This window comes from Thermobia domestica, chromosome 9, assembly GCF_964235325.1.
Source record: "Thermobia domestica chromosome 9, izTheDome1.hap1.1, whole genome shotgun sequence".
Lineage (NCBI taxonomy): Eukaryota > Metazoa > Arthropoda > Insecta > Zygentoma > Lepismatidae > Thermobia > Thermobia domestica.
This window is the reverse complement of record NC_137462.1, coordinates 196,582,647-196,609,087: the sequence shown is the minus strand read 5'-3', so window position 1 is coordinate 196,609,087 and position 26,441 is coordinate 196,582,647. Positions and strand designations below refer to the sequence as shown.

Below are 26,441 nucleotides of genomic sequence, written 5' to 3'. Positions count from 1 at the left end.
GCCATAAATAATGACCGGAACAATCTGTAGTGTCGCAGTTTGTAAAAGCAATGCGATACAGGCAAAAAAGACTGGCGAAAAGATATCTTTTTATTGTTTTCCTAGTGATAAGAGCATAAGAAAAACATGGGTTCAAAAATGCCACCGAAAAGACTTCTTCGATCCCACTAACAAGCGAGTTCGTAGTAAACACTTTACACCTGGTGATTTTGAGGACGCACTGATGGCTAAATTGACGAACACGTTACCCAAACGTTTAAAGAATGACGCGGTTCCATCATTAAATTTATTGCCCAGCCAGAGTAATGTGGGGTTAGAATTCTTAAGCGAAAGAAGGGGACGATTTCAGAAGAAGCAAAATAAGGAAGTTGTAGAGGAACTTCTTGTTTCACCCGTGCCAAACGAAAGTAGCTGTTCGAATAATGTCGAATCGTTGAAAGACAATAAATATAGTAAATTGGAAAGTGATTACAACCAATTATTTGAAGAGGCCAAATTGCTGAAAAGAAAAATTAAAAGATGAGGAGATGCAAGTGAAGATTTTGGCAGCTAAGAATTTGGAATTGGAATCTAAAATTTTACAGAACGAAAAACAAATTGACCAGAGAATAGATGAAATTTTAGGAGAGTAGGCCTATTTAACAAAAAATCAAATAGAAATTCTCAGAAAGAAAAAAAAAAAAACGAAAGCGCGATGGTCAAATGAGGAGACAGCTAAGGCATTTACTCTTAGATATTTTAGTATTAGAGCGTACTTATATGTTAAAGACATATTAAAATATCCTCTTCCGGGTATTTCTACTCTGCAAGGATGGGCTACGAATGTTAGATTAAAAATGGTTTGTTGAAGGATGTAATTGATATAATGAATATTAGTGGTCAAACCAAAAGTGACCTAGATAGAATTGTAGTTCTCAGCTTCGATGAAGTCAAAGTTTCATCTATTTACGAGTACGACAGTAAAGATGATGAAGTTATTGGTCCACACAATTACATGCAAGTTATAATAGCAAGAGGACTTTTCAGTAATTGTAAACAACCAGTGTACATAAGCTTTGACGAAAAAATGACCTCAAAAATACTCAACGAAGTTGCTACTGCTTTACACAACATAAAATACAACGGACTGCGCGGAGGGAAATATGGGGCTGTGGAAAGAACTTGGAATCACTCCAGAAAACACACACAGTTTCCATCCGGTAACAGGCGAAAAAATATACTTCTTTGCAGATGCTCCTCATCTTCTGAAATTAATTCGCAACTGCTTCTTGGATACTGGCTTCGTTCTTCAAGATGGCACCGTGATCACGAAAGAACCTATAGAACACCTAATCAACAATGCTACTAGTGAAATAAGTTCTTGGCACAAACTTACACCATTAATTTGAACTGTGAAAGAAATCAAAGACAGAATGTTTTGCTAACGGCTCAACTTCTATCTCACACAGTTGCAACTGCGTTAAAGCGATATCAACCTGGAAACAATCCTGAGTTAGCACGAAATGTCGCAGCGTTTATTGAATTAGTAAGCCACTGGTTTGATTTGATGAATTGAAACAACTCAGTCTGTCAACTGCCTGCAGGTCAGCCATATGGAAAAAATTTGGAAACTCAAAATGAATTACTACAAAATGTGACTGATATGATTAGAGGAATGAGATGTACAGGGAAAGCATCTCTCCAGATATTTCAGAAAGGAGTTTTAGTATCATTAAAATCTCTCTGTAACCTCTATGAAGATATAAAACAAAAGTACGGCATATCATATCTCCTCACACACAGATTAAATCAAGATTGCTTGGAGAACCTTTTCTCTCAAATAAGAACAAGAGGTGTGCTTCATGATCACCCGTCACCACTTAATGCCCTTTACAGAATACGAATGATTTTATTGGGAAAAAATCCTGGATCTGTCCAGAAGCATACCAACACACAAAGGAGTGTAGACCAAAGCGAATACCTGTTTGTCAGTGTTCTCAGGCAAGCGAAGATTAAACGACGGGAAATAATTTGTAACCCTCCGATGCAAGGCAAAGAGGATGAAGAAAGTATCCGAAGCAGTTCCTTTCTATCTTCAAACAATACGTTTCCAACTGTAGCAACAATGTCGGAAGAGGATGGGTTAGAATATTTTGCGGGATATCTACCCAAAAAACACTTGAAAGAATTCCCAGAGCTGGCTATTATACATGCAAAAGTCAAGGTAATAGCTTTCATTCCTACAGTATACCATCGTGGGTGAGAAGTTTGTCTTTTGGTGGTTTAGTTGAACCTTTTTCTGTTTGGATGGAAAATGTAAAAAGAATGGGCAAACTCTTCCAGCAATATCATGGAAATACGTTCAAATTGAGAAAGCAAGTTGCATTTTCAACATCAAACTTTATTTCCAGCGAGTTGCGAGAAATTCCACGTGTGTTGATTAGAAGCTTTTGTAGGCAACGCACTTTCATTCACGTAAGATTTCTTAATCAATTATACAGAAAAGAAATAGTAGGTCCGTCATTGAAGAGAAAGTTTGGCAGTGACCATGATAGAAAAAATGTTTTTAAAAAATCGAGAAGCTTGTTGAATAAACTGGAAAATTGTGGTGAGCAGACTGCACAATATTTTATGTTGTATATATTCAGTGTGTAGCGTTTTTTTCTTTCTTTACGAAATAGTTATATTTTTCGGGAAAGATCCAGACGCAACTGTTGCGAATTAAAATTTAATAAACATTTTGTGATTAAAACACTTTTGCGGCAAACTGATTGCACGATATTTTACGTTCATTTAGTGTGTAGTGTTGGTGGTTTTGTGAAACAGTAACTGTTGCAAAAGAAACTGACTGTAATCATGGGCGTCTCTGGCGGGGGAGACGGGGGGGACGCGTCCCCCCCAATATTTTGAAGTGACATGATCTAAAATTACACTGAGATACTAGCAGTTAGATCATTTCCTTTGATGTCCCCCCCAAATTTTACATGCCAGAGACGCCAATGACTGTAATACAAGCTACATTTTGTGGTTAGTGCTTCTTACATCGTCATCGATCGACTCATCTGGAATTGTTCTAGATAGAATACCTCGGAAAGGGAAGCAACAAATAGGTAAGTGTTACTAAACACATGTTTAATAATATTTTGTCATTGTCACCCTGGTTAAAATTTCTTCCTCGTGCAGCAAAAATCCCAGCAAGATTTTTAATTTAGGCCCCAGAGTTGTGATGATGTATGAAGGGGTGATATGTTTATGTACTTTATTTACAAATCACACATATCACATCCAAAGCTAATGAACTGTATGATTAAACCCATTTTACTGATTCACCCAGATATCAGGAGGAACGAGAAATAAGACTTGACGAATATTTTAGATGTTACTTGCTTCAATTCTTATTCCGAGGTACATGCGTTAATATAATAAACATGACATGCTTTGTTCGTATGTTAACATAATGATTGATATAATACTTAAAGGTTAGTACAATGAATTACTTATCTTAACATCTTTCTGCAGTAATCGTTGCTTGCTGCTAGCTAAACCACATGTTGCTTGCTAACCATCATACTTTGTCTTCGATCACACATAAACTGAGTAACACTCTAAAACACTGTTAAGAACATGTAAATCTTGTCTATGAATGAACATGAGTGCTTCTCTAAAAACTATGAAAAATATGCTTTTCTAAAACTATGAATGAATATGCTTGACTAGTTGTACTTCGCCGCACATTTTCGAATGTACAGACACACTTGAACAGCACACTGAAGGCACTGTTGCCAGCCAATGCAAACACAACTCACTAAAACTCACTAGAAAAATCACTAAAAGAATCACAAAGAATTCACTAAACCACTGAACTATATACAAAAAATGAAACTATTATGAATAAAAATAATGCACATATGCAAGCTTATCCATCCTCCCCCTCCTTGATTGGACACAATCAATTAACATTCTAGGGGTAAAGGAATTAATTTAGCAACACTGCGTCGAAAAATGCCACTTTTACACTTCACAGTTGCCACTCGCACTAAATTATCACTGCCCGGATGAACTTCTTCAATCACACCTAACTTCCACACTTGAGGAGGAACATTGTCTTCTTTTAACAATACGACCATGCCCGGTTGTAGATTAGGCTGAGCTGACTTCCATTTTCTTCTTTGTTGTAACTGGTTGAGGTAATCCCTTGACCAACGTTTCCAAATATGCTGCTTCATTTGTTGAATCCGTTGCCATCTTCCTAATCTGTTGATAGGTACGTCCAGTAGATCTGGTTCCGGAAGGCTGAGAAGTGTAGCTCCCATTAAAAAATGTCCTGGACTGAGATACATTGGATCTGTAGGATCGTTGGAAATGGCTGTCAATGGTCTTGAATTTAGAATGGCTTCAATTTGAATAAGTAACGTATTCAACTCTTCGTATGTCAGACTTGCAGTTCCTGCTACACGCCGTAGGTGGTACTTCATGGATTTTATTGAACTTTCCCATGACCCCATGTGAGGAGATCTGGCAGGAATGAATTTCCATTCTAAACCTTCTTGAGCTGAGTATTCCAGGAGGTGCTTTCTGTTAGTCTTGGATTCAAAAAATTGTTGCAATTCTCGATTGGCGCCAACAAAGTTTGAACCATTGTCGCTACAGATAGATAAGCATTTTCCTCGCCTAGCAATAAATCTCTTCAATGCTGCGATGAAGGCTTGAGAACTTAAGTCTGAAACTATTTCTATGTGAACTGCTCTAGTGGCTAAACAGATGAACAACGCTGCATAGACTTTCATTTGAATTTTGCTGCGAATTGTGGGCTTGACATAAAAGAATCCTGCGTAATCCACTCCCACGTGTACAAATGGTCTTGCTTCATTTACTCTTTCCTTGGGTAAGTGTCCCATTAACTGTGATGAACTTGTTGATCTCCACTTGAAACAAACCAAACAATTGTGTACTATTGCCTTGACCATCTTCTTAGCTCTTGGAATCCAATATCTGGTACGCAAAGATGCAATAAGAAGCTGTGGTCCTGCATGAAGCAACCTTTTATGTTCTTCTTTGACTATCAGGTGGGTGAAATGATGACCTGCAGGTAGGATGAATTGGTGCTTGTTGTCGTACTCCAAGTTTGAATGTTCCAATCTTCCTCCTACTCTTAGCATTCCTTCCGTGTCCAGAAATGGAAAAAGATCCTTGATTGGGCTCTTTGTTGAAACTTCCATTTGTTGCTGCAAGTTCAATATTTCTTGATGATAGGTAGTATGTTGTACTATCTTGATACATCTGTGTAACGCTAAACGAAGTTCCGAAGCGTCAAGACTATCGGTTTTTCTTTCTGATTTCTTGGAAAGACAATTATGTTTGAATCGCAAACAATATGCTACTACTCTCAACATTTTGTTTAACGATGAATACCTTTTCATAAAGCTTGTTTCATGAACTGCCACCAAACTTATCATGACTTTCTTCTCTTCTGGAATATTAGCTGGCTCATTTTGTTCTTGACATGGCCATTCTGCTGTGTGAAGAAACTCTGGACCATGCCACCATTCTCGAGACTGAATAAGAGTATTGGGATCCGCTCCTCGACTAACTATGTCTGCCGCATTTTCTTTACTAGGCACGTGGTGCCATTGATTGATTGATGTGATTCTCTGAATTTGAGCCACTCTGTTGGATACAAATGTCTTCCAACGATTGGGAGGTGATTTGATCCATGACAAAACTATCGTCGAGTCTGTCCACAGGTGTATACCACTGACCTCTATATTCAATATGGATAGCGTTTTGTCTATTAGCTTCGAAAGTAACAGTGCTCCACATAATTCCAATCTAGGCAAAGTTTGCTTCTTCAGTGGTGCAACCTTCGACTTTGAACAAAGTAAATTGACTTCAATGTTTCCTTGTTCGTCTGTAGCCCTGATGTACACTACTGCTCCAAAATTTTCTTCACTTGCATCGCAAAAACCATGTAATTGAATTTCCTTAACGTTCTCCGAAGACATTACGTTTCTTGTAATTTGTATCTTCGCCATCGCAGGTAACCAAGACATTAATTGATTCCACTCAACTTGTAGGACTGTGTCTAATGGGTCATTCCAATCCATTCCTGTCTTCCACAACTTTTGTAAGAAATTCTTGTATTTGATGACAATTGGAGCGATTAGACCTAATGGATCGAAGATAGATGACACTATGCTGACGACTTGTCTTTTTGTCATTGCAACATTACTTTCTGGTGCAGTTCCGTGTTTACAAATTTTGTTCGAATTTATAAGTTTGTCTGTTAATGGAATCCATGCTATTCCTAAAGTCTTAACACCGTCTTGCTGACCAAGTATGATTGGCTGTTGTTTTTCCCTGAAGTCTTCAGGAACTCCTTGAAGTACTTCTTCTTTGTTAGAGCTCCATTTACAAAGCTTGAAACCTGCTCTGCTTAAAATATTAATAAGATCCTTCTGTAGTTCTAAGGCCTTTGACACGTTTGGTACTGATTTTAACACATCATCAATGTAGAAACCGTGTTTTATTACTTCTGCCGCTTCTGGAAATTCCTTGGAATTTTCCTCCGCTATTTGCTTCAGACATCTTGTTGCCAAGAAGGATGCTGACGATGTCCCGTACGTCACTGTTTGTAACTCATACGACTGGATCGGTTCTTCTACTGAATTTCTCCAAAGGATGCGTTGTAAACACTTGTCCTCATCATGAATTAATATTTGGCGGTACATTTTCTCTAAGTCTGCTGTAAATGCAACTGGGTACAACCGAAACCTTAAAATAATGGAGTACAAGTCATCTTGAACAATTGGCCCAACTTGAAGAATGTCATTCAATGATTTGCCATTAGACGTTTTTGCACTTGCATCAAAAACCACTCTTAATTTAGTTGTTGTACTGTCCATCTTGAATACAGGATGATGTGGAAGATAATAACTGCTGCTGCTGTTCACGTCTTCTTCTGTAACTTTTCGCATGTGACCCAGACTTAAATACTCATCCATGAAGGCGGCATATTGTTTATGAAACTCAGGATTTTGTAGCAATCTTCTTTCAAGCTGCTTAAATCTTTGTAGTGCCATGTTGTAAGACTCTCCTAAAGCTGCATTCTCTTCCTTCTTTGGTAATTTGACAATAAATCTTCCATCTCCATTTCTGGTTGTATTCTTTAAAAAATGCTTCTCACAATTTTCTTCTTCCGGCGTGTAAATCTTAGTCTGAAGATCTTCGAGTTCCCAGAATTTTCTCAATTGTGTATCCAAGTCTGTCTCCATCTGAGCAAAACATGAAATTACCGACTGGTTGGCTTCTTCGGGTATTGAAGGCATATTTCCGACGACAACGTATCCTAGCTTCGTTTCCTGCAAAACTGGATAATTTCCTTTTCTAGTCTTCTGGCCTGGCTCGAGGAGACTGTAGAATAACCCCGCACCTATAAGCATGTCCACTGACGACGAGCGATTAAAATTTGGATCGGCTAAGCAAATATCCTTTGGCAAGTTCCAATTACTGTAATCAATATCCTTAGAAGGTATGCAACCTGTAATGTTTGGCAATACTAAACAATCGACCACTGCACTAAAATCACATGTTCTTGAATAAATATGAACTTCAACACTGTACTGAGCTTCGGAGGTTACAGAATTGATACCTCTAATGGGAACACGATTTTTCGTTTTCTTGAGGCCTAATCTATGAACTAAAGCTTCGCTTACAAAATTCGATTGAGACGCTGCATCTAATAACACTCTGCATTGTTGAAAACGACCTTTAGTGTCTGTTACGTTAACTAACGCTGTTGCTAATAAGACTTGCTGACCATAATTAATCTTAAATGAGCAATAAGAGTCCTGTGGTTGAACTTTAACCTGGTTCTGTTCCTTAACTTTAGGTACGTTAGTAGTATTGTTATTTGTTTTGCTTGAACTGTCTTTGTTAGTAGCCCCTTGAGTAGTATCTTCATGCAACAGTGTATTATGCTTAAAATTACATTTCTTACAAGCACTTGATTTGCATGCCCTTACTTGATGTTTATTACCTAAGCAATTAAAACATAATTTATTTTGCTTCACGAGCTCCTTTCTTTGATTAATGTTGGCACTCAGAAATTCTGGGCAGCGAAAAACAGCATGCGTTTCTTTGCTACGGCAAATATTACATGCATTTGGAAGCACAGTAACAAACGCATTCACTTGACTGTTATTCTTTCTTTTTGCTTTGGAATCTACACTTTTGTTGTCATAAGTACTTTCAGATTGAGTAGGACGAATATTTTCTAACATTTGACAACGACCTTCTAAAAATGAAAATAATTCCGATAACGATGGAAAGGAGTCACTACTTTGCTCAGCTTCCCATTCTCTTTTGCTTGTCGAATCAAGTTTTTCTACTAAATGTTGTGTTAGTAGTACGTCATGCAAAGGTTTGTCCAAATTCAATGCTTCAAGGGCTTGAAAATTACTACGTGCAGTATTTACAAATTGTCTAATGTCTTTAGCGTTTTCTTTCGTTACTGGCTTGATATTGAGCAACCCTCGTACATATGTCGAAGCTATCAACCGTTTGTTTTCGTAGCGTTCAACAAGAAGCTTCCATGCAATTTCGTAATTTACTTCTACCGTTGGCAGATTTGCTATTAATGTAAACGCTTCTCCCTTGAGTGATGTGCGCAAATATTGAAATTTACAAACTGTACTTAATGATTCGTTATTGTGAATAAGGGAAGTGAAAATGTCCTTAAAGGGCGGCCACTCCTCGTATTTCCCGCAAAATATGGGCAAAGAAATTTTAGGCAACTGTACTGAATTGCTAGAATTTGTAGCTTTGTTATTTGCTGTCCCTGAATCCGTTTTTTGTTCAAGACTATCAATAAATTCTTGTAACTTAACCTTTGAATGATAATACAGTTCCTCGAATGTAATTCTGTGCGTTTCTTGTTCACCCGTCTCATCCAAGAGCTCTATTTCTGACTGTATCTCATCAAACTTAATAAAAACCCCTTCAAGTGCAACTAGCCTTGTTCTTGCTTCTTGTATGCTAGGTTTATTTTCATTCTGTAGTTTTTGAAGAAATGTCTGTATTCTTGTTGCCTGACCTTTGACCGAAGCACGTTTCTTAATTAATTGACCCAACTGCACTTCTGCCATTGTTTCAGTCCTTCTTTTTTAACTACACAAAGCGCTGACAATATTTGTTTTTTTTTGTTTTTTTGTTTTTTTTTTACTTCTGAGTGACCTACAAACGTGTAACCTTGAATTCAGCTGGGTTGAATGCACACACACTACTGTACTAATATGAACAGCTTTGTCCTGCTTATGACAGCAGCACCCACACAAACACACACGAGAACAAACAATGCAAAGTCACGTTTCTCGTTCTGACATCCGGTGGACGGAGGACCAAAAAAATGATGATGTATGAAGGGGTGATATGTTTATGTACTTTATTTACAAATCACACATATCACATCCAAAGCTAATGAACTGTATGATTAAACCCATTTTACTGATTCACCCAGATATCAGGAGGAACGAGAAATAAGACTTGACGAATATTTTAGATGTTACTTGCTTCAATTCTTATTCCGAGGTACATGCGTTAATATAATAAACATGACATGCTTTGTTCGTATGTTAACATAATGATTGATATAATACTTAAAGGTTAGTACAATGAATTACTTATCTTAACATCTTTCTGCAGTAATCGTTGCTTGCTGCTAGCTAAACCACATGTTGCTTGCTAACCATCATACTTTGTCTTCGATCACACATAAACTGAGTAACACTCTAAAACACTGTTAAGAACATGTAAATCTTGTCTATGAATGAACATGAGTGCTTCTCTAAAAACTATGAAAAATATGCTTTTCTAAAACTATGAATGAATATGCTTGACTAGTTGTACTTCGCCGCACATTTTCGAATGTACAGACACACTTGAACAGCACACTGAAGGCACTGTTGCCAGCCAATGCAAACACAACTCACTAAAACTCACTAGAAAAATCACTAAAAGAATCACAAAGAATTCACTAAACCACTGAACTATATACAAAAAATGAAACTATTATGAATAAAAATAATGCACATATGCAAGCTTATCCAAGTTGTTTGCTGACTTTCAAACTGAACTGCTTATGTTTTTTTTTCCTTAATGCACGCACGAAGGCAATGACAAATGTACTTTCCTTTCTAATAATAATAATAATAATAATAATAATAATAATAATAATAATAATAATAATAATAATAATAATAATAGTAATAGTACTTGATTTATGAAGGCTGTATAGTTAAGTGCTTGATAAATACACTTATTGCGTTAGATTCCTAATTACTCCAGTGGTGGCTAATGTTAGTGTTGCAATGTTGCGCAACGACCAAAGTATTTAAAAAAAAATATTATTATCAATAGTAGTAAAGAACAGAAAAATACTTCTTAATACTCGCATATATACACTTTAAATAACATATTTTTTACTTCTGTAACTGTCCGTAGCGAAAAATAATCCGTCACAGAGTCTCTAATTTATATTGCGTTGCAGCGAGCATACAACGACCAGATTCCTTCAGCGCGGCAATTGGAGCGAATGTTCAGTCTCCTTTCCCCTATCTCAGAAGTTAAAGGGACTGGTCGTTGCAGTGCTTCTGCAACACAGCACGGTTTCCAGCGAACGAGAAGGTTTCTCGCGCTAAATAAGATTTCTGAATGTTATTTCACTAGCAATTAACAAATGGAATTTGTTTTTATGCATTCATATTTTTAAATTACAGGACCATACTGAAGCAAATCAATATAATGACAATTAAAAAAAAGTGATTGCAGAATTACAAAATAAAAAAGAAAATATGTAGTAGAGCAGAAAACAAATGAAAGTAGACCCGCATTTACAAGTTAATTCTTAGCTTATATTAATAACGAAGGCTTCTTCCACAGTAATTTGTGATTCAAATATTAATAACTCAGTATATAGAATCGCCCCCTACCTCTGTGGATAGCCTAGTATTTTAGTATATACATATTTCTTTTATAAAATACTATATTTTATACTCTTGACAATTTCCACATAAAACTGTATGATGAGGAACGCCACATTGAATTTGGGACTAGTTAGCAATGCTCAATGGCGTAGCCACGAGGGGGGTCCACCGGGTCCGGACCTCTCAAAAATTTTGAAACTTGACTAACATATGTAGACTTTCTTAACGAACTATACTTGTTTAACAGAGAAACGATTGATGTAGGCTACATATTTTATTTTACGCCTCATCATGTTCTCTCTCTTTTCTTAAAAACAATCGTTCTCATTTATTTATTTATTTATTTTTTTGCTAAGAATATAGGTGACAGTTATTACTTATCGTCTTTTCGGATGCAGAATAAGAAAGGCATATATTGCATAGACGTATCGAACCCCTCCCAACACACATTTTTGGATGTAGAACTGGCAGTGCTGTTTGTTTTGATGTTCTTCGATTTTTACCTTCTGTTAGGTATACATGCTGATCCTTCATCTGGCGGGTTTCGAGGTTTCTTTTCCAGAACATATGACATTGATAAGCATTGTTTCTCCTCATGTGGAAGTATATTGTGTTCATCGTGCATTGCGTAACAACCAAGACGGATGATTTGTTTGGATGATGAATATAGTTTTTTTCTTTTACGTACATGTGTGTGTGTTGATGTATGAATATGTGACATTCGGAATTCATATACCAGTACCTCTTTTGTATCACTGTTTTGGTTTTTATTTATTAGATTTAATTTTATTGTGTGTGCTTCAATTCTGTAAATAACCTAGCCTACAAATTCTGAATTAATTGTATATCGTGACTTCTGTAAATAATTTACAAAAAACATTGACCAGCTTTCAACTGAGGAAAAACTTGCAATTAAGGCTTAGACAAAACAAGGAAAGGCCAATTCAGGAGAGTGTTCAAAAAAAAAAAAATTAAATTTACAGGATGTTTTATGGCAGTAATGTTGTTTGCACTAGATACATTTCCTCAATTTATTTTAAATTTTCCTGGATAAACTGTGAATAAAGTGTGTTCAATGGACATTTTTTATAACACTAATCTCTGTTACGAACTCTCTTCAGTCAACGCTGAAGAGGAATTCGGATCACTGTCAGGGACTGAGTTTGCTAGAATGAATCGTTCGCAATAATCTAGAAAAAATATTTAGTGAATCTACAAAGCTTCTGAAATTGTACCTATGGCGCCATGAAAAAGAATTGACACTTTCAAGGAATTGAATGTCCCAAGAAAGGTTATCACCATTGGCTATGCTTTCTATCGAAAAAGGCCTGACAATAAGAATACCAGAGTTCAACCAGCATCTATTAGACAGATTATCTCTCCAATCAAAGAGAGGAGAATGAACTTCCTAATTAATTAAGGTGATTAATCGGATAAAATGTTCTGCATTTTTTTTTTATTTTTTAAAAACAGAATTTTATTTAATTCCACATGTCACATAGCATTTGCATCTAAAGTTATGCTGATTAGTCAATGAGTCCACTTTATATCTTCTGTCTTTTATCATTCGTACTGCAACACCCGAAACTACAATTCACCCGAAACTACAATTATTGCTACTGCTATTAACCAAGGCGTAATGTGTCAAGAGTAAACAGCGATAATGTTTCAAGTTCGATCCTATTGCATGCGGTGATAGCAAAAGACGGAAACCCACGCAGCATACTCGGTGACATTTTCCCGCCTGCTCTCCTATTGGCTGAACGTTCCCAGACAACCTTTTGTAGATAGACCTTGATACTCGTGTTCGTTGCCACCGTCTTGAATAAGACCTATCGGCAATTTACAGAGGTAACAACAAAAAAATAAACTCGTGTTCGTCTGAAAGCAACTACGCATAAAATGTTAGTGCTAGTCAGGGTAGCCAGAACATATTTATTCAGAAACTGAGAACGAAAAACAGATACATCCGGTCTTCGTCTGGTTTTCATTGTCTACGAAAAAAACGGGTAAGTTTAAAAGCCCTCTGATGGGGGAATGGGTAAGCATGCAACTCTTGTTTCCACACTCACTGATAGACCACTGAACATAGATTTCGAATATATGAAAATCTCAAGGGTGGATAACTTAACGAAATGTGCAATATTTACAATTCGTCATCTGTTACGGTTACCATTTTGTAACCCATTTCTGCACCTAGTTAATAACGTTATTAGTCAGTGTAACTTTTAAACTGGTATGCTCTGAATAGCGTTATTCTGAATAACGTTATTCACTGGAACATTTTGCATTTTGGTACAGTAGTTACAGTTACCAAGGGATTTACGTTAGTCGAAATATCCACCTGTGTCGTACCTAGTTGAGATTGTTAAGATAAAACTGGTTCTAATAAATACCAGTTCTTTCTCAAACCCAAGGTGTTTTGTTCCTTGATTTTAGCGATATGAAAGGTATTGAAATTCTCCAGAACATTTTTGTGTAAGTAGACATATTTTCGTTATGATGCGTATCATTTCTATGTTGTTTTTTTCTTTCTTGGTTACATTTTGTATCTGTCAGTGGCGGCTGGTACTATATGTTGCATGGTTGTGCAACCGGATATTTTTTTAAATACTAAAAATATTTTTAAGTGTTAAAGTAGTGTATCAGTAAAAAATAAACCTTTGCTCTTGAGCGCAAAACAGTATTGATGCATTTCTGAAAAAAGTCAATTAAAAAACGGAAAGAAAGAGAGAGATTTACCTTTCCAGTGGCAGCGAACGTTGCCACTGGAAGCAGTAACATTGAGCATATGGCAGCGAGCTCCTATCTCTTAACATGGGGAAGTGGATTTATTCTTGCAACGCTCCTATCTTCCCGTATTGGTCCCTTAGTGCGTTTGCACACGACAACGATAATATCGGTGGTCCCACCGATAATGTCGGCGGTGAAATCGACTTCAATGTATTCAAATCGTAGCTTGCACACGCCACCGATATTATCGGCCGTTCCTCCGACACGCAGATGCTGTCGGCCAAGCCCCCGATACTGTCGGCGGTACCGCCGACACCGATTTTGTCGGGGGCAATGTTTTCTTATGATTGGATGCACACGCCACCGATAATGTCGGCCGGCCAGCGGGTTAGATGAAGAGAGTGACAAGGCGCTGTGTATTTTTGTTTTTTTTCTTTTCTTTGGAATTTTGTTGTTTTTCCATTTTTTCTATTACAATTGTATATTATTATTATTATCTTGTCCTATAAACAACTTTGGAACAGCTTATTATTTTTTTACAGTCTCTGTTTTGGAGTAGCTAATTCCCTTTATTAAATAAATATAAAATGTGGGAAGTCTGAAGAGTACTGATTTCCCTCTAAATAGTTATCAAATAGAACATAGGAAATTTACATAACCAATTTCCGTTGATTATTTTCTACTCCCTTTTTTTCTTTCTCTCTCTCTCTCTTTGATTGTATCTTATCTACTAATGCATTTAAGTTTTATTATATTCTGGAAATTAATTCAAGCGTAATTTTCAAAGTTTGATACTCTGTGAATATAAGCATATGGAAAAATCCTGATTATTATTACTTTCTTTTATTTACATCAGAATTGTGTGCACACAATTTTCCCGGTCTCACTCGATAAGCAATGATTGAATAGAATATTTATTGACAAGTAGAATTATTATTATTATTATTTTGAAACGAACCTAGGATAATCAAACGTTCTTTTCAAAGCTCTCGAGGACAAGTGACTCATTTGGCATTCTCTTGATTGTGATCTCAAAAACAGGGATGTGACTCCACCGATGCAACGACATTGCGCAAATTTTTCTAAAGATTAGATCGTTGATAATCTAAGTAATTTATGTCTTATTAACGAGGAGCAGAAAGTGCTGAAATTGCGCAAATTTCCGCCGCGACGTTGCCAACAACAGGATTTAAGGAATTGTGTGAAATTTTGCATCGAAATGAAATGTATAAAGCTATTCCTTTATGAGATATATTTTATTGCATTCTAATATTTACAAAGCAACATACTTATTTACAGAAAATTTCATTTTACAGTTTGAATGCTTGAAATTTAAATCCTACAGCTTTTAAAAATGTCATACGTGCCTTCTCATAGTTTCTCTGCGAATTCCTGAACTCAGCATACTTCCTCATGACAAACTCGCTCCTTTTGACTTCTGCTGGTCTTTGGGCCTTTGAAATTCCTTTTAATATGGACGTTATTTTCATGGCAGTTTCCGTTTGGATCTCTAACAAAGCAGAAATCACCGTATGAATAGACCATAATAATATCAATAATACCTAGTTCAGATTTTGGATCCATATATGCTTGTCGCAGATCATTGTCGGCTTGAATCCTCCGCCACCATGTTTGTCCCAAATGGAATCTGCAGCCACGAATGTCACAATTTGGAAACACATTCTTGATGGCTTCGTGAGCAGCTGTTTCAAAATCAACGTAAATGATTTTCAAGTCGAATCTACTGTCTAAGTTTCTTATCATCTTCCACATGGCCACATACGTATTCTTGTCTTTCTTCGGCAAAAATGCAAAACATAGAGGTAGATAATATCCATTTTTATATGCATGTATTGTATATAACTGTGTGAAATGCTTAGGAGCATAAGTGAAAGTTCCATCTGCAAATACTTCTAACCCGCTGAACTCACACAGAAAACTGAAAAGAAAATAAGATTAGTGTCAGAAAAGAAAATAGTAAACAAGACTGTAGTGTCATATCGTTAGGTGAAATGCTATGTTACGATATATTTTGTGAGAATCAAAAAAAAAAAAACTATTTTACTATAATTTGGAAATAAGACGGAAAAAGGAACTTTTCTGTTCAAGCAACTACTTCCTATTCTACTTCTTGATGCTGTAAATGAAACTCATTTCAAAGTTAATGGTTATAAATGAAATTATACTTACTCGATATTTTTCTTACACGTGAAAAGAATTATATTAGCTTCATCATCAACAAAGATGAATCTTTCTCCGTCAATTGCTATATCATCCTGCTTCTGAACCATTTGCTGTATAGCCTCTACGGTGTTTCTGGGTAGACGAGGAGTCACCTTTCTTCGATTTTTATAAATAACGTCTCGGCATCTTTTAATTTCTTTATGATCAAGTGTGTCATGATGTTCCAATTTTGAAACTTCCTGCCTTATAATTTTATTTGGCTTCTCGTTCAATTGTTCAGTGGCTCGTCGCTTACAATTCTCTCTAAGAAAATGCCGTTGAACACCATCTTCATCTTCACAATGATTATGAATATCTTTCCTTTCTAAAACTTCACTTGTATTTTCATCCATTGTTATACTAGCATTACAGCTTTTCTTAGTACATCTGAAAGAAAGGAAATAATAATTAAATCGTATCACGTGTTCTAAACTTACTATTTAAAGAAAAATGTATTCACTATTTCACTGGCAAAAATGTTATATCTTCCATCACCTTTTAACAAAGTATAGGTCCAATTGACTGACATAAATACTAATGCAGGCTTACTTATTCACTTACGAAAGTATAGGACAAATTGCCTGGCATAAATATTAAAATAGGGACTAGACACATATTTTAACAAAATATAGACCCAACTGACTGACATGGATATTAATGTAACTTTCCATTACTTAACAAAGTATAGAAGCAACTGAATGGCATAAATATTAATATAGGTTACATCACTTAACAAAATATAGGTCCAACTTCCCGACATTAATACTAATAGTGTGTTACATCTTTTAACAAAGTATATATGGATCCTATTGACTAGCATAAATACTAATATAGGCTTACAGAACTTACTAAAATATAGGTCAAGCTGACTACTGAAAATACTAATGTAGGCTTTGCATAACTTAGCAAGCTATAGGCTTATATACATGCAAAAATTATGTACTACATTAACTTACCTCCAATTTGAGCCTTTTTTTCCTTGGCGAAAGAAACGATACTTAAAGCCTCCCATTAATACACAAGGTACACCTTTTTCTGTTTTCGTCAATGTAAACTCCATTCTGAAAGTTTCACTTATGTTTCTCCAGTTTATTGCTTCCTGTTTATATTACCCTCCTCACTAAAACTTGCGATTAATTCTCGATCCTGATTGGCTCGTTGTGATTCTCGTTCCTCATTGGCTTGTTCTATTATTGGTTTATTATATCCGCAATTCGTTCGGGGTTTTAACAGAACCTGAGGAGGTCTGACATACAGTTGCTGGTGACATTTGGGAGAGTGCACAACGGAGAAGAATAAGCTTTGCAGAGAAGAATTGCTGAGATGCATTGCTTTCCTGAAGAAGGTGTTCCAACCACAACCAACATAGATAACATCAGAGATGCATTAAAACAGCAAAACGTACAGTTCACGAACCTCATTCGTGTCCAAACAAAGGAGGGACCAGCACCCATCTTGAGAATGTTTTCAACATTTGCTCTGGCCATATACGTTGAACACGCTTTGCCGACAGTCGGCTAACGGAAACGCTTTGTTATCTCTCTGGGAGTGAAGCAAATACACAGTAATTAAAGAACTGAGGCCCTTTTCAGGCCCACAAACCAATTTCAGGTCCAAAACCTTTCTAATGTACACTGTCCGGTAAATATCTTCAGGATAAAACAGTTGAGAATGCTCTAAGAGCATTGCCAGAACGAACTTTAAAAGAATGGAGAGATCTAGCGGGAAGGATAGCTGTAATTGTTCCTAGATGTAAAGGTAAATCTTTTTATCCGCACCCTCTTCTCTTTCTCGCAAAAATTAACAAAATATCATCTCTTTATGACTTATAGTTCTCGAGATATGACTGCTTAAATATCTAGAAATTCGAACTTTTTTAGTCAGTATCACGGGAACGGTAAGTCATAGAGAGATGATATCAGTGTTAATCCCTAATAGAACATTAAACATTTTCGTACTGATATTAATTGATGGCCAGTTGCACAGTGGCCACCGGTTACTATTTGCTACCAAAATATTTACCACCCTTTTAGATATTGACCAACACCAATATGACCTCTCTATGACTTACGGTTCCTCAAATAATGCTCCTTAAATCTCTGGAAATCGGCCATTTTTGGCCAATATCATGGGAACGGTAATTCATAGAGAGACGATATTGGTCTTAATCAATACCTAAGAGGATGGTAAACACTTTGGTAGCAATATTAATTGGTGGCCATTGGCCAAACCAGAACTCTTTAAGTTCGTTGAAAACCGCGGCGAGACACAACATTCGACATGCTGCTTTAGAATTCTAACTGCATGTAGGAGGTACACGTAGATATAAGTTGCTGCATCACTCAAGGGGGCGAGCTTTCTTGCCAAGGGGCCCTATTTATCTCTAATACACTGACCACTCATTCTTGTAACAATTTATACGATAATACCTAGGTAATATATAACAAATGTTTCTCACAGCACCTAAGAACAACTAAGACGCAAATGCAAATCTAAGTATCATTTATAGAAAGGTGAAAGGATAGTTATTAAGATATGTGGTAGACACACCTGAAATATGTATACAAGTGCTTGTTTCTGATTGGCCAAAACTGGAAGATATAGACAAATCTTTATTTCTGATTGGTCGAACGTCTGTTCACGATATTTCAAGAGAACTTCTAGAAATATTTATATATATTGTTTATTTTATATATGTTTGTTTTCCTTACAGTATTTCAAAACTATTTGCTTTCAATAACTATATTCTTACAGTTTTAATCTTACAGTTAGATATGATACGGAAAATGAATGACTGGGACACATTCCCCAGTCACCCTCTCTAACGACGCCATTGCACACATATAATATAGATGACTGAAAATGCTATTGTTATCCATTACTTTGTATTTTTTTTTTTTTTTTTTTTTTTTTGTTAAAACGACTTGCATTTTGGTGACTGTTTTTATTAGTCGATATACTTATGGTAATGATGGCAACGTTGCACAAGATTTTTTTCGCAATTTCCAATTTTGTTGCCTGCTCATTAAGGCTTTATCTGTGTCAACAGATAAGCGTGGGAAAATTTGCGCAATGTCGGTGCACCCGACTCCACGCTTCACTTGTCGCACATCTTTTCTCTAACTTCCAACGCTACCCCCATTTTTTAAAAGAATTTGTGGAATGGCGAATGGAAACAAAGACCAGAGCTATGTATGCAAGTTTTCCCTCTCCCCTTTGTACCGGGATCGACCACCTGATAGAGTTCTCCAGTTTAGCTATAGTGAGTGGGCGAAAAGGTTGTGTGTTCTTGTGTTCTTACCTTTCTAGTTTTGCTTACAATTTTAGAGATGGCAAAAATTTTTCCGTATGATATTTTAACCCTTATCGAACTTGTGGAATGCAGACCTTGCATATGGGATAAGACAACAGACTCTTTTAAGGACAAAATTGAAAAGCAAAAATTATATTCCTACATCAACATATTTATAGACATACGACAATAATTTTGGACATGAGTGTACCTTTATCGCAACATTGTAGGTAACTCAATTCGTTTAAATTTATAGCCAATGAAATTTTTGATTTTGTAATTTTGTAATTTTTTACCAATGTGACTCATATATTCACGAATGTATTAATAGTCTTGATGACTACCGTATGCATATTTTGACAAACTCTCCTCTGAACCGTCATTATTACGCTTCTTCACATTTTCACACATTGTAACACCACTTTATAACTTATACATGCCTTATGCGGGTTTGTTTAATAAGCAAGTTAAATGCTCTTTGTGATCCTAATGAAAAAAAAAAAGTATTGGAAATATATTTACAAGCATATTTGTGAACCGCGGCGCAGTCTTACAAATACTGAAAATCACTGTCCCAAGTTCTTTAATGTTCTTTGAAACGCAAGTTCATTTATTTTGATTCACTCATGGTCCAACTGAACCGATGTCACTCGTATAGGACTTCTGAACCATTTCCCGTATGCACAACCAGGCCGGTAGCCAGCCCAAAAATGTAGGGGGGAAGAGGCAGAAGTTAAGGATGGCCCGATCCAACCATATTATAGTTCATCACCATATTATAGGTCATTTGCAACCCTACCGTGAAAATTTTAGGAGGGGGCAGCAAAAATTTAGGGGGGCCGCCCCCTAGACCCCCTTGGATACGGGCGGATGGGCCTGTGCACAACCTATAAAATTTTCAAAATCAGCCTCAACACTTTTATTTTCACTTCAAACATCAGTAAACAAGGTTCTTCCAAGGACACCTTCAAATTATTAACATGTTCTGGGGGAGCCGGCACCGTTCTGAAGTTAAAATTCTATTTATTGTTGAAGATGATCTCTCGACTGAAGCGGTACCGATTGGAACTAGCACACGTTTTGTTGCCAGAGCTGACAAATTAGGAAATATAATGGATTTATATTCTTCACAGGAAAGTTTCATTAGAAATCCCTTGAAGAAACTTATTCTTTCAATCGTTTGAAAGTTCTATATTCAAATAGGACTTCTTCGCACAAAACATGAAATAATTGTGAAAAATCGCCTATTCAGGCTCGGATCAAGGCAGAAGTTTGGAGGGTGTTACTCGAAGTTTAGGGGTGACACCCCCTATCGGGGGAGTCTGGCGGAATCCCTGACTGGATAAAACACTTGTTTGTATAATTGTTCGTCAGAGTTAAAGCTCGTCGACGGGAAAAAACGTTCTTTTCCATTGAAAGTGATATTCTGGAAATTATTGCCATAACGTATACCCACTCTTGAATATTTTAAAATCTTTTTAATAATAATAATAATAATAATAATAATAATAATAATAATAATAATAATAATAATAATAATAATAATAGACTTACCTTATTGCAACTGCCAACATTTCTATGGGTGGAATACAGGGTCTCATTTCTGTATGCTGGCGTTGAATATGGTTTCCAATTCCTTCTATTAAAAAATCAAAAGTTTGTGTAGACATGCGATAGTAATTAAAAAATTTTGCATCGTCTTCGCGTAATTTCTCATATAGTGTATAAAAAGCACCTTCTACATAACGCACAGTCAATAATGGATGAACCCAAAGCTTTCGCGATCTACATTTCCTGTTTCTACGTCGTAAATACAACAAGGCAAGAAGATATCTCTTGTTGATTGCTGGACTCATCTTCTCTCTTTCACGTCCTGTCCAATACTAGTCTCAGCGCCGACATTATCGGCCACGTGTGCAAACTATCGCCGACACCGATATTGTCGGGGCTTCCACCGATATTGTCGGCGACGTGTGCAAAGTACGCCGACACCGACACCGATATTATCGGGGCTTCCACCGATATTATCGTTGCCGTGTGCAAACGTCCTAACGGTTGCATTTTTTTCGCAACTGGTCAGCTTCTGTAATAGTTACGAATTCCTCCGCTTAGCAGCGCTTGACTCAGTTGATAGGGTGAGGAAGATACAGACGCGTGGAAGAAAGAAGTTATTCACAAAACATAAACTCGCAAAGAACAAATATAAGTCTGGTGGTAGCAGGGACGGATCCAGGCTGAAAGTTTGGGGGGCGGTCGTTCGAAGTCAATAGATTTTATTTAACATTTATAATACAAAGGTGAAAATTCTTGGGATAAGATTTATTTTTTAAAAATCCTATTCTGGGGGGGAAGGGGGGTCAATCGAGTCTCCAAGAAGAAAATGTCTTACTACGGGTCTAATTCCTAGCTCTATGTCCTTCGTGCACATGATTCCGTGTTCGATTTCCGGCGGAGAGCATAAATTAATATCAAATCATTCACTTCCAATACTCACCTGTCTTCTTTAGCCTAATTTGCTGGAATGTTAAACTATTTTTTTTTTTTTTTTAATTTTCAAAGGAAAACATCTTAGATTTCATGCTTCTTTACAGACAAAAAATACGTGGTTCCTGAAAATGGACTTTTTGTTCCGTATATTTATACAAAGAAATGCTAACAAAATGCATATTGTCGAAGGAGAGAGGTGTTTCTGGACCCCAAAGAAAATAAAGCGGAAAATATTTGCGGTAGCGATGCTTTCTATTCAGAGAAACTTGGCGAGCAGCATTTCAGATTTCAATAAAGTCATAGAAAAATTTGATGCCCGAAAAATCGAAGAAAGACCTTCCATTCTAAAATAATGCATAGTTTATATAATTAAATAATTTTGTTTAACTGCGTGCATGCAATTTTCTTGCTTTTTTTTCTTCTTTTCGGATTAACGCCATCATTCATGGCTTACAGCACATACTATATATTCGATTTATCTCGTGTCCAATAACATGAGTGTAGAGGTTTTGTATATAAATAATGTATAAACGTACATTGATAGTGGTTGTTTGAAAAAAAGGAAATAGCTTATATATTAAATTAATATTCGAGAAATAATTTAATCAATAATATACAAATAGAGCTTAAAAGACTTTCCTCTTCATATTTCCTGAATATTTCTTGGATAGGACTCAAGAATGCTGGGGGAGGGGAACACTTGCGCGTACCTACATACCTTTGATATTGCAACATTGCAACCGGTGCTTGTACAGACTACGAGCCGCTACTGGTATCTGTATTTCTTCTTCTCCTTCTTCAATTCTGATGGTTTTGGAGTTACGCTTGAGTAACGTTTAAACATCTTTGGCGACAGGTGGTCTAAGGTGGGCTTAGAAAGAAACTCCATTATACTAGTAAATAAATTCCAGGTTTTTCAGTCTTCTTTCTCCTTCCCCCTCATACTTAAGATTGAGTAAATACCTTACGTCCCGGGCACATTTCCTTTGAGAATAGAATGACATTGATTGTTCTGTCTTTAAAAAGGCGAAAAAGAAAAACGATCAAACAGTGAAATTTTTAATTCAAGCTCTTTTACTTCTGATGACACTGTCGGTAGTTGAGTTGATTATGAGTTTAACGTCCCTTTCAGCAGTGAGGCTTTACGAAACGGACCAAAACTCCTTTATATCTTTAACATATCCGTGTGTGACAAAAGAGAAAGAGAAGAAAAAAGAAAATAAAGAAGCATTTCATGGGTCATCACCACATTTGGTCAAAATATAAAGAGTCAAGAGATAGGAATTGAGTTTGTTATTAAAACCATCTTTTCAAACTGGAAGTGGTTTAAATGAACCATTTCGTGTTTGATCATCATACATCGAAAACGGTAATACGTATTGAAATCCGGGTTTCTGTTTCGTAAGAACATATTTAATCTCTATTATTAATTCTACTGAAGCCGGAAGTGATTCATTCGCCTATAATTTCTCGTTTGAATAAAACAAGATCTACATAGAGCAAAAACGGTGAAAGATAGATGAAACCTGTTTTCTCCAATCGAACAGCCCTCAAGTGGTTCAAGAGTGCCTTTCATCTCCTCTATTGATATGCAATTGAAACCGGAAATCGTAGAAATTAACCACTTCCGGTTTCAGTAGTGATCTCCTAGAACAGGAATGGTAACAGCGAGAATATTTTTTTAAAATTCTATTCAGCGTTCTAAAAATAGCTACCATCTTCTGTCTTAAGCCTCTGTTCAAACCGGAAGTGGTAGAAAATCAACCACTTCCGGTTTATACGTTGATATCTATAGAATAAAATCTGTAATAGATAGATAACAAGAAGCTGTTTTCTGCAATCAGTTAGGAGTCCCAAGAATATATTTTTCAGTACTCTAATCTTTCTACTAAAACCGGATGTGGTAGAAATCTACTACCTTTTGAGGTTTCAATATTAATTGTGAAAATATTTTACTAAGAAACCTACTTGTTTTGTGAACTTTTCTTTACTTTGTGGAGTAGCCATGGCCTGTAGTTAAAAAAAATAAAAGGTCAAACTCGAGGTCATATATAAACTAGTTTTACATATTACTTACCAGTAGAGCACAAATTGCTTACCAGTCTTCCCATTCAGCAATGTCCAAGGTTGACTAAGCCAAACCAAGTAGAGCATTTGAACAAGAGATTGTGAGTTAGGGAAACTAATATGTACGATTATTAGCATGAAATTAAACCTACTTTAGATTATTAATAAGGGAGAAGAAATCGTAAACATCTGACTGAGGGAAGTTATTTGATTCACACCTAAGATAAATTGGGTTAGAGCCTAAGTTAGGATAAAGCGCGAAGTATAAAACCTTCCCTCATGCTAGGCCTATTGTGTGACAACCAATTAGGTTACATCATCTCCAATAAAATTCGTAAGCAATTGCACATTTCTGTAATGAAAGTCTTGATTCTGAGAAAAAGAGCTAGTTTACCTTTGACCTCGAGTTGGAACGGTTTCTATTCATTTATTGGGATTGAGACCGAGCTCAGTCGAATTAGCACCCTCAATTTGCAGTTATTCATTAAAAATAAACTAGGATAAGGCTACAACACTTTACTTTATTTAGATTACATATTCATAGAAATAAATATTTAGTCCCTTCTTATGTAACAGCAGGGTTATGAAGGACGGAACGTACAGCTTAAAGTGGGATACGAACCACTATTCGGTTTGCAGCCGAAAAAAATGTCCTTTAACTGGGCTCAAACCCGGAACCCCTGATTACAAAAGTGACAATTCTACACATTCATCCACGAAGGACACCTGATAGAAATATGTTGTACTGATCTTGTATGTACTATAAAAATTTTAAGAGTCACTTTACATTGATAAAAAAAGTACACAGCTGCTCAAGTGAAATCACTACAAAGCACAGAAGATATAATTTATTCCTCCAAGTTAGTTCACTGAGAAATTCAGCGACCTAATTTAATGTTCATATAAATATACTAAGTGAATAAAGATATGAATCATTCGAGTTCACTCTGGTTCTGAACAAGTTATATATTTTATTGGTTTAAATCTATTGTTTGTTTAACACACACACACACAATCCTGATTAAATGTATTAACTTGAACTTCAATGGGAAAAGAATTTTAGTTCACACACAGCTGAATTGGTATTAAGTTCGAGATCGGAGATTTCACTACAAATGTTCATGAGTGTTCGAAAACGACATCAAACAAGTTAGGGAAATTAATCCTTACACGAAAACAAAATGAAAATTATGGGCCATCGCGCTAATAAATTCTCGCTCAAATTTCTTCATAAACTAATATAACTAAATCATAATAGGCTGCAGTGCTGCAGTAATATATATATATATATATATATATATATATATATATATATATATATATATATATATATATATATATAAAGCCTTTTTCTTAAAACTCAGAAATACCACCCCCGAAAATAAACTACGCTTTGTGGATTCTTTCATGAGAATTATCATGCCATATACTACTGTAGAGTTATTAATGACATATATGACTATGAAATATCAACAAAATAGCATGAGTCGTATTTTAGGAAATATTAAAGTAAAAGAAAAGAAAGCACCCATCATGAAATGAGTAGTTTTTGAGAAAAAGCGTCCGAATAGACATGTTATTAATAAAATATTTATATTAACGAAATCGGCTCTTTTTCTTTTCTTCTTTAGAAAATTGTTGGTAGAAAGTTATATCCAAGAGTAAACTACCCCGTGAATTCTTTATAGGACAAATAAGTCACGCTATATTGTTAAGTTACTAGTGAAACATTTATACTATTTCTGAAATATGACTAGAACGATCTGTCGGTTTTTTAAAATAAAATAATCTCCATAAAGAACTCACTCCAGGACTAAAGTACATTTTTTTAATGGCTTATAACACAGTATAGCGTTGTTAATACGTATAATATTGATCTATGAAATATAAATAAAATCCGTTAGAGACATTTCCGAGAAAGTAGTAGTTTTTCCCTTATTTTCATCCTTCAAGAAATTACTCTTTTTTGCAGCCCCTTTCTTGGAGAATTCTGGAAAACTAGCGTACTTACACTGGTACATTAATGGAATCTAGATTGAAAATAATCATTACGTTCTTTTATCCAACATTTCGTTCTCGAGTTAATTGCTTTCATTTACCGTTAGACCAATTTTCTGCGAACTATATCTCTGAAATAACGCATTTGTGCACCAAGGTTGATCGTTTTTAGGCTTTTTGCCAGTATTCACTCCTCGAAATTTTTCGTAACACCATCATGTGTATATATTATACTTAACTGTTTCGAGTAACAAGAACTAGAAATGTTCTAAGCCCTAGTTCCACTTATTTTTACGACCGTAATTTGTAAACATTAGAAAGTCGGTTACATAGTCTAAATTATTATGACATTACTGCGTAGGTCCTTTATTAGATTGTTTGGTTTGATGGGTTTAGATTTTAACGTTCCTTTCTGCACCTATGTTATCAGAGAAGTGAGCCTTTAGTGGAATCCGAATTCTTAGTGATGCGTTGAAATTTCAAGGCTCTTCCACCGGGTATCGAATCCCAAATCCGTGCTCCGAAGATTCGCGAGCTGATCACTAGGCCAACGGGAAGGGCTGCTTTACTTTTGGAATGTTGGAGCTCAATTCATTCTTTCTCTTGAATAGATCTTGAAGTGAAGTTTCTTTGTTTTTTCATTGCTTCAAGAGATACTACTAAGTTTCCAGAAAGTACACGTA

At 36.0% G+C, this 26,441-nt stretch overlaps 2 protein-coding genes across 2 annotated transcripts in view; one reads left to right on the top strand and one right to left on the bottom strand.

Moving 5' to 3' along the window:
- The window catches only part of LOC145694217 (putative methyltransferase DDB_G0268948), a 159,516-nt gene that overhangs the window by 46,814 nt on the left and 86,261 nt on the right, over window positions 1-26,441 (top strand). The window lies entirely within an intron of this gene.
- Window positions 550-7,058, bottom strand: LOC145661118 (uncharacterized). Its single transcript, XM_081726565.1, has 3 exons — window positions 5,985-7,058; window positions 4,101-4,904; window positions 550-570 (listed from the first exon to the last, which is right to left on the bottom strand). The coding sequence occupies exons 1-3, from the start codon at window positions 7,056-7,058 to the stop codon at window positions 550-552; spliced, it is 1,899 nt and encodes a 632-aa protein (XP_081582691.1).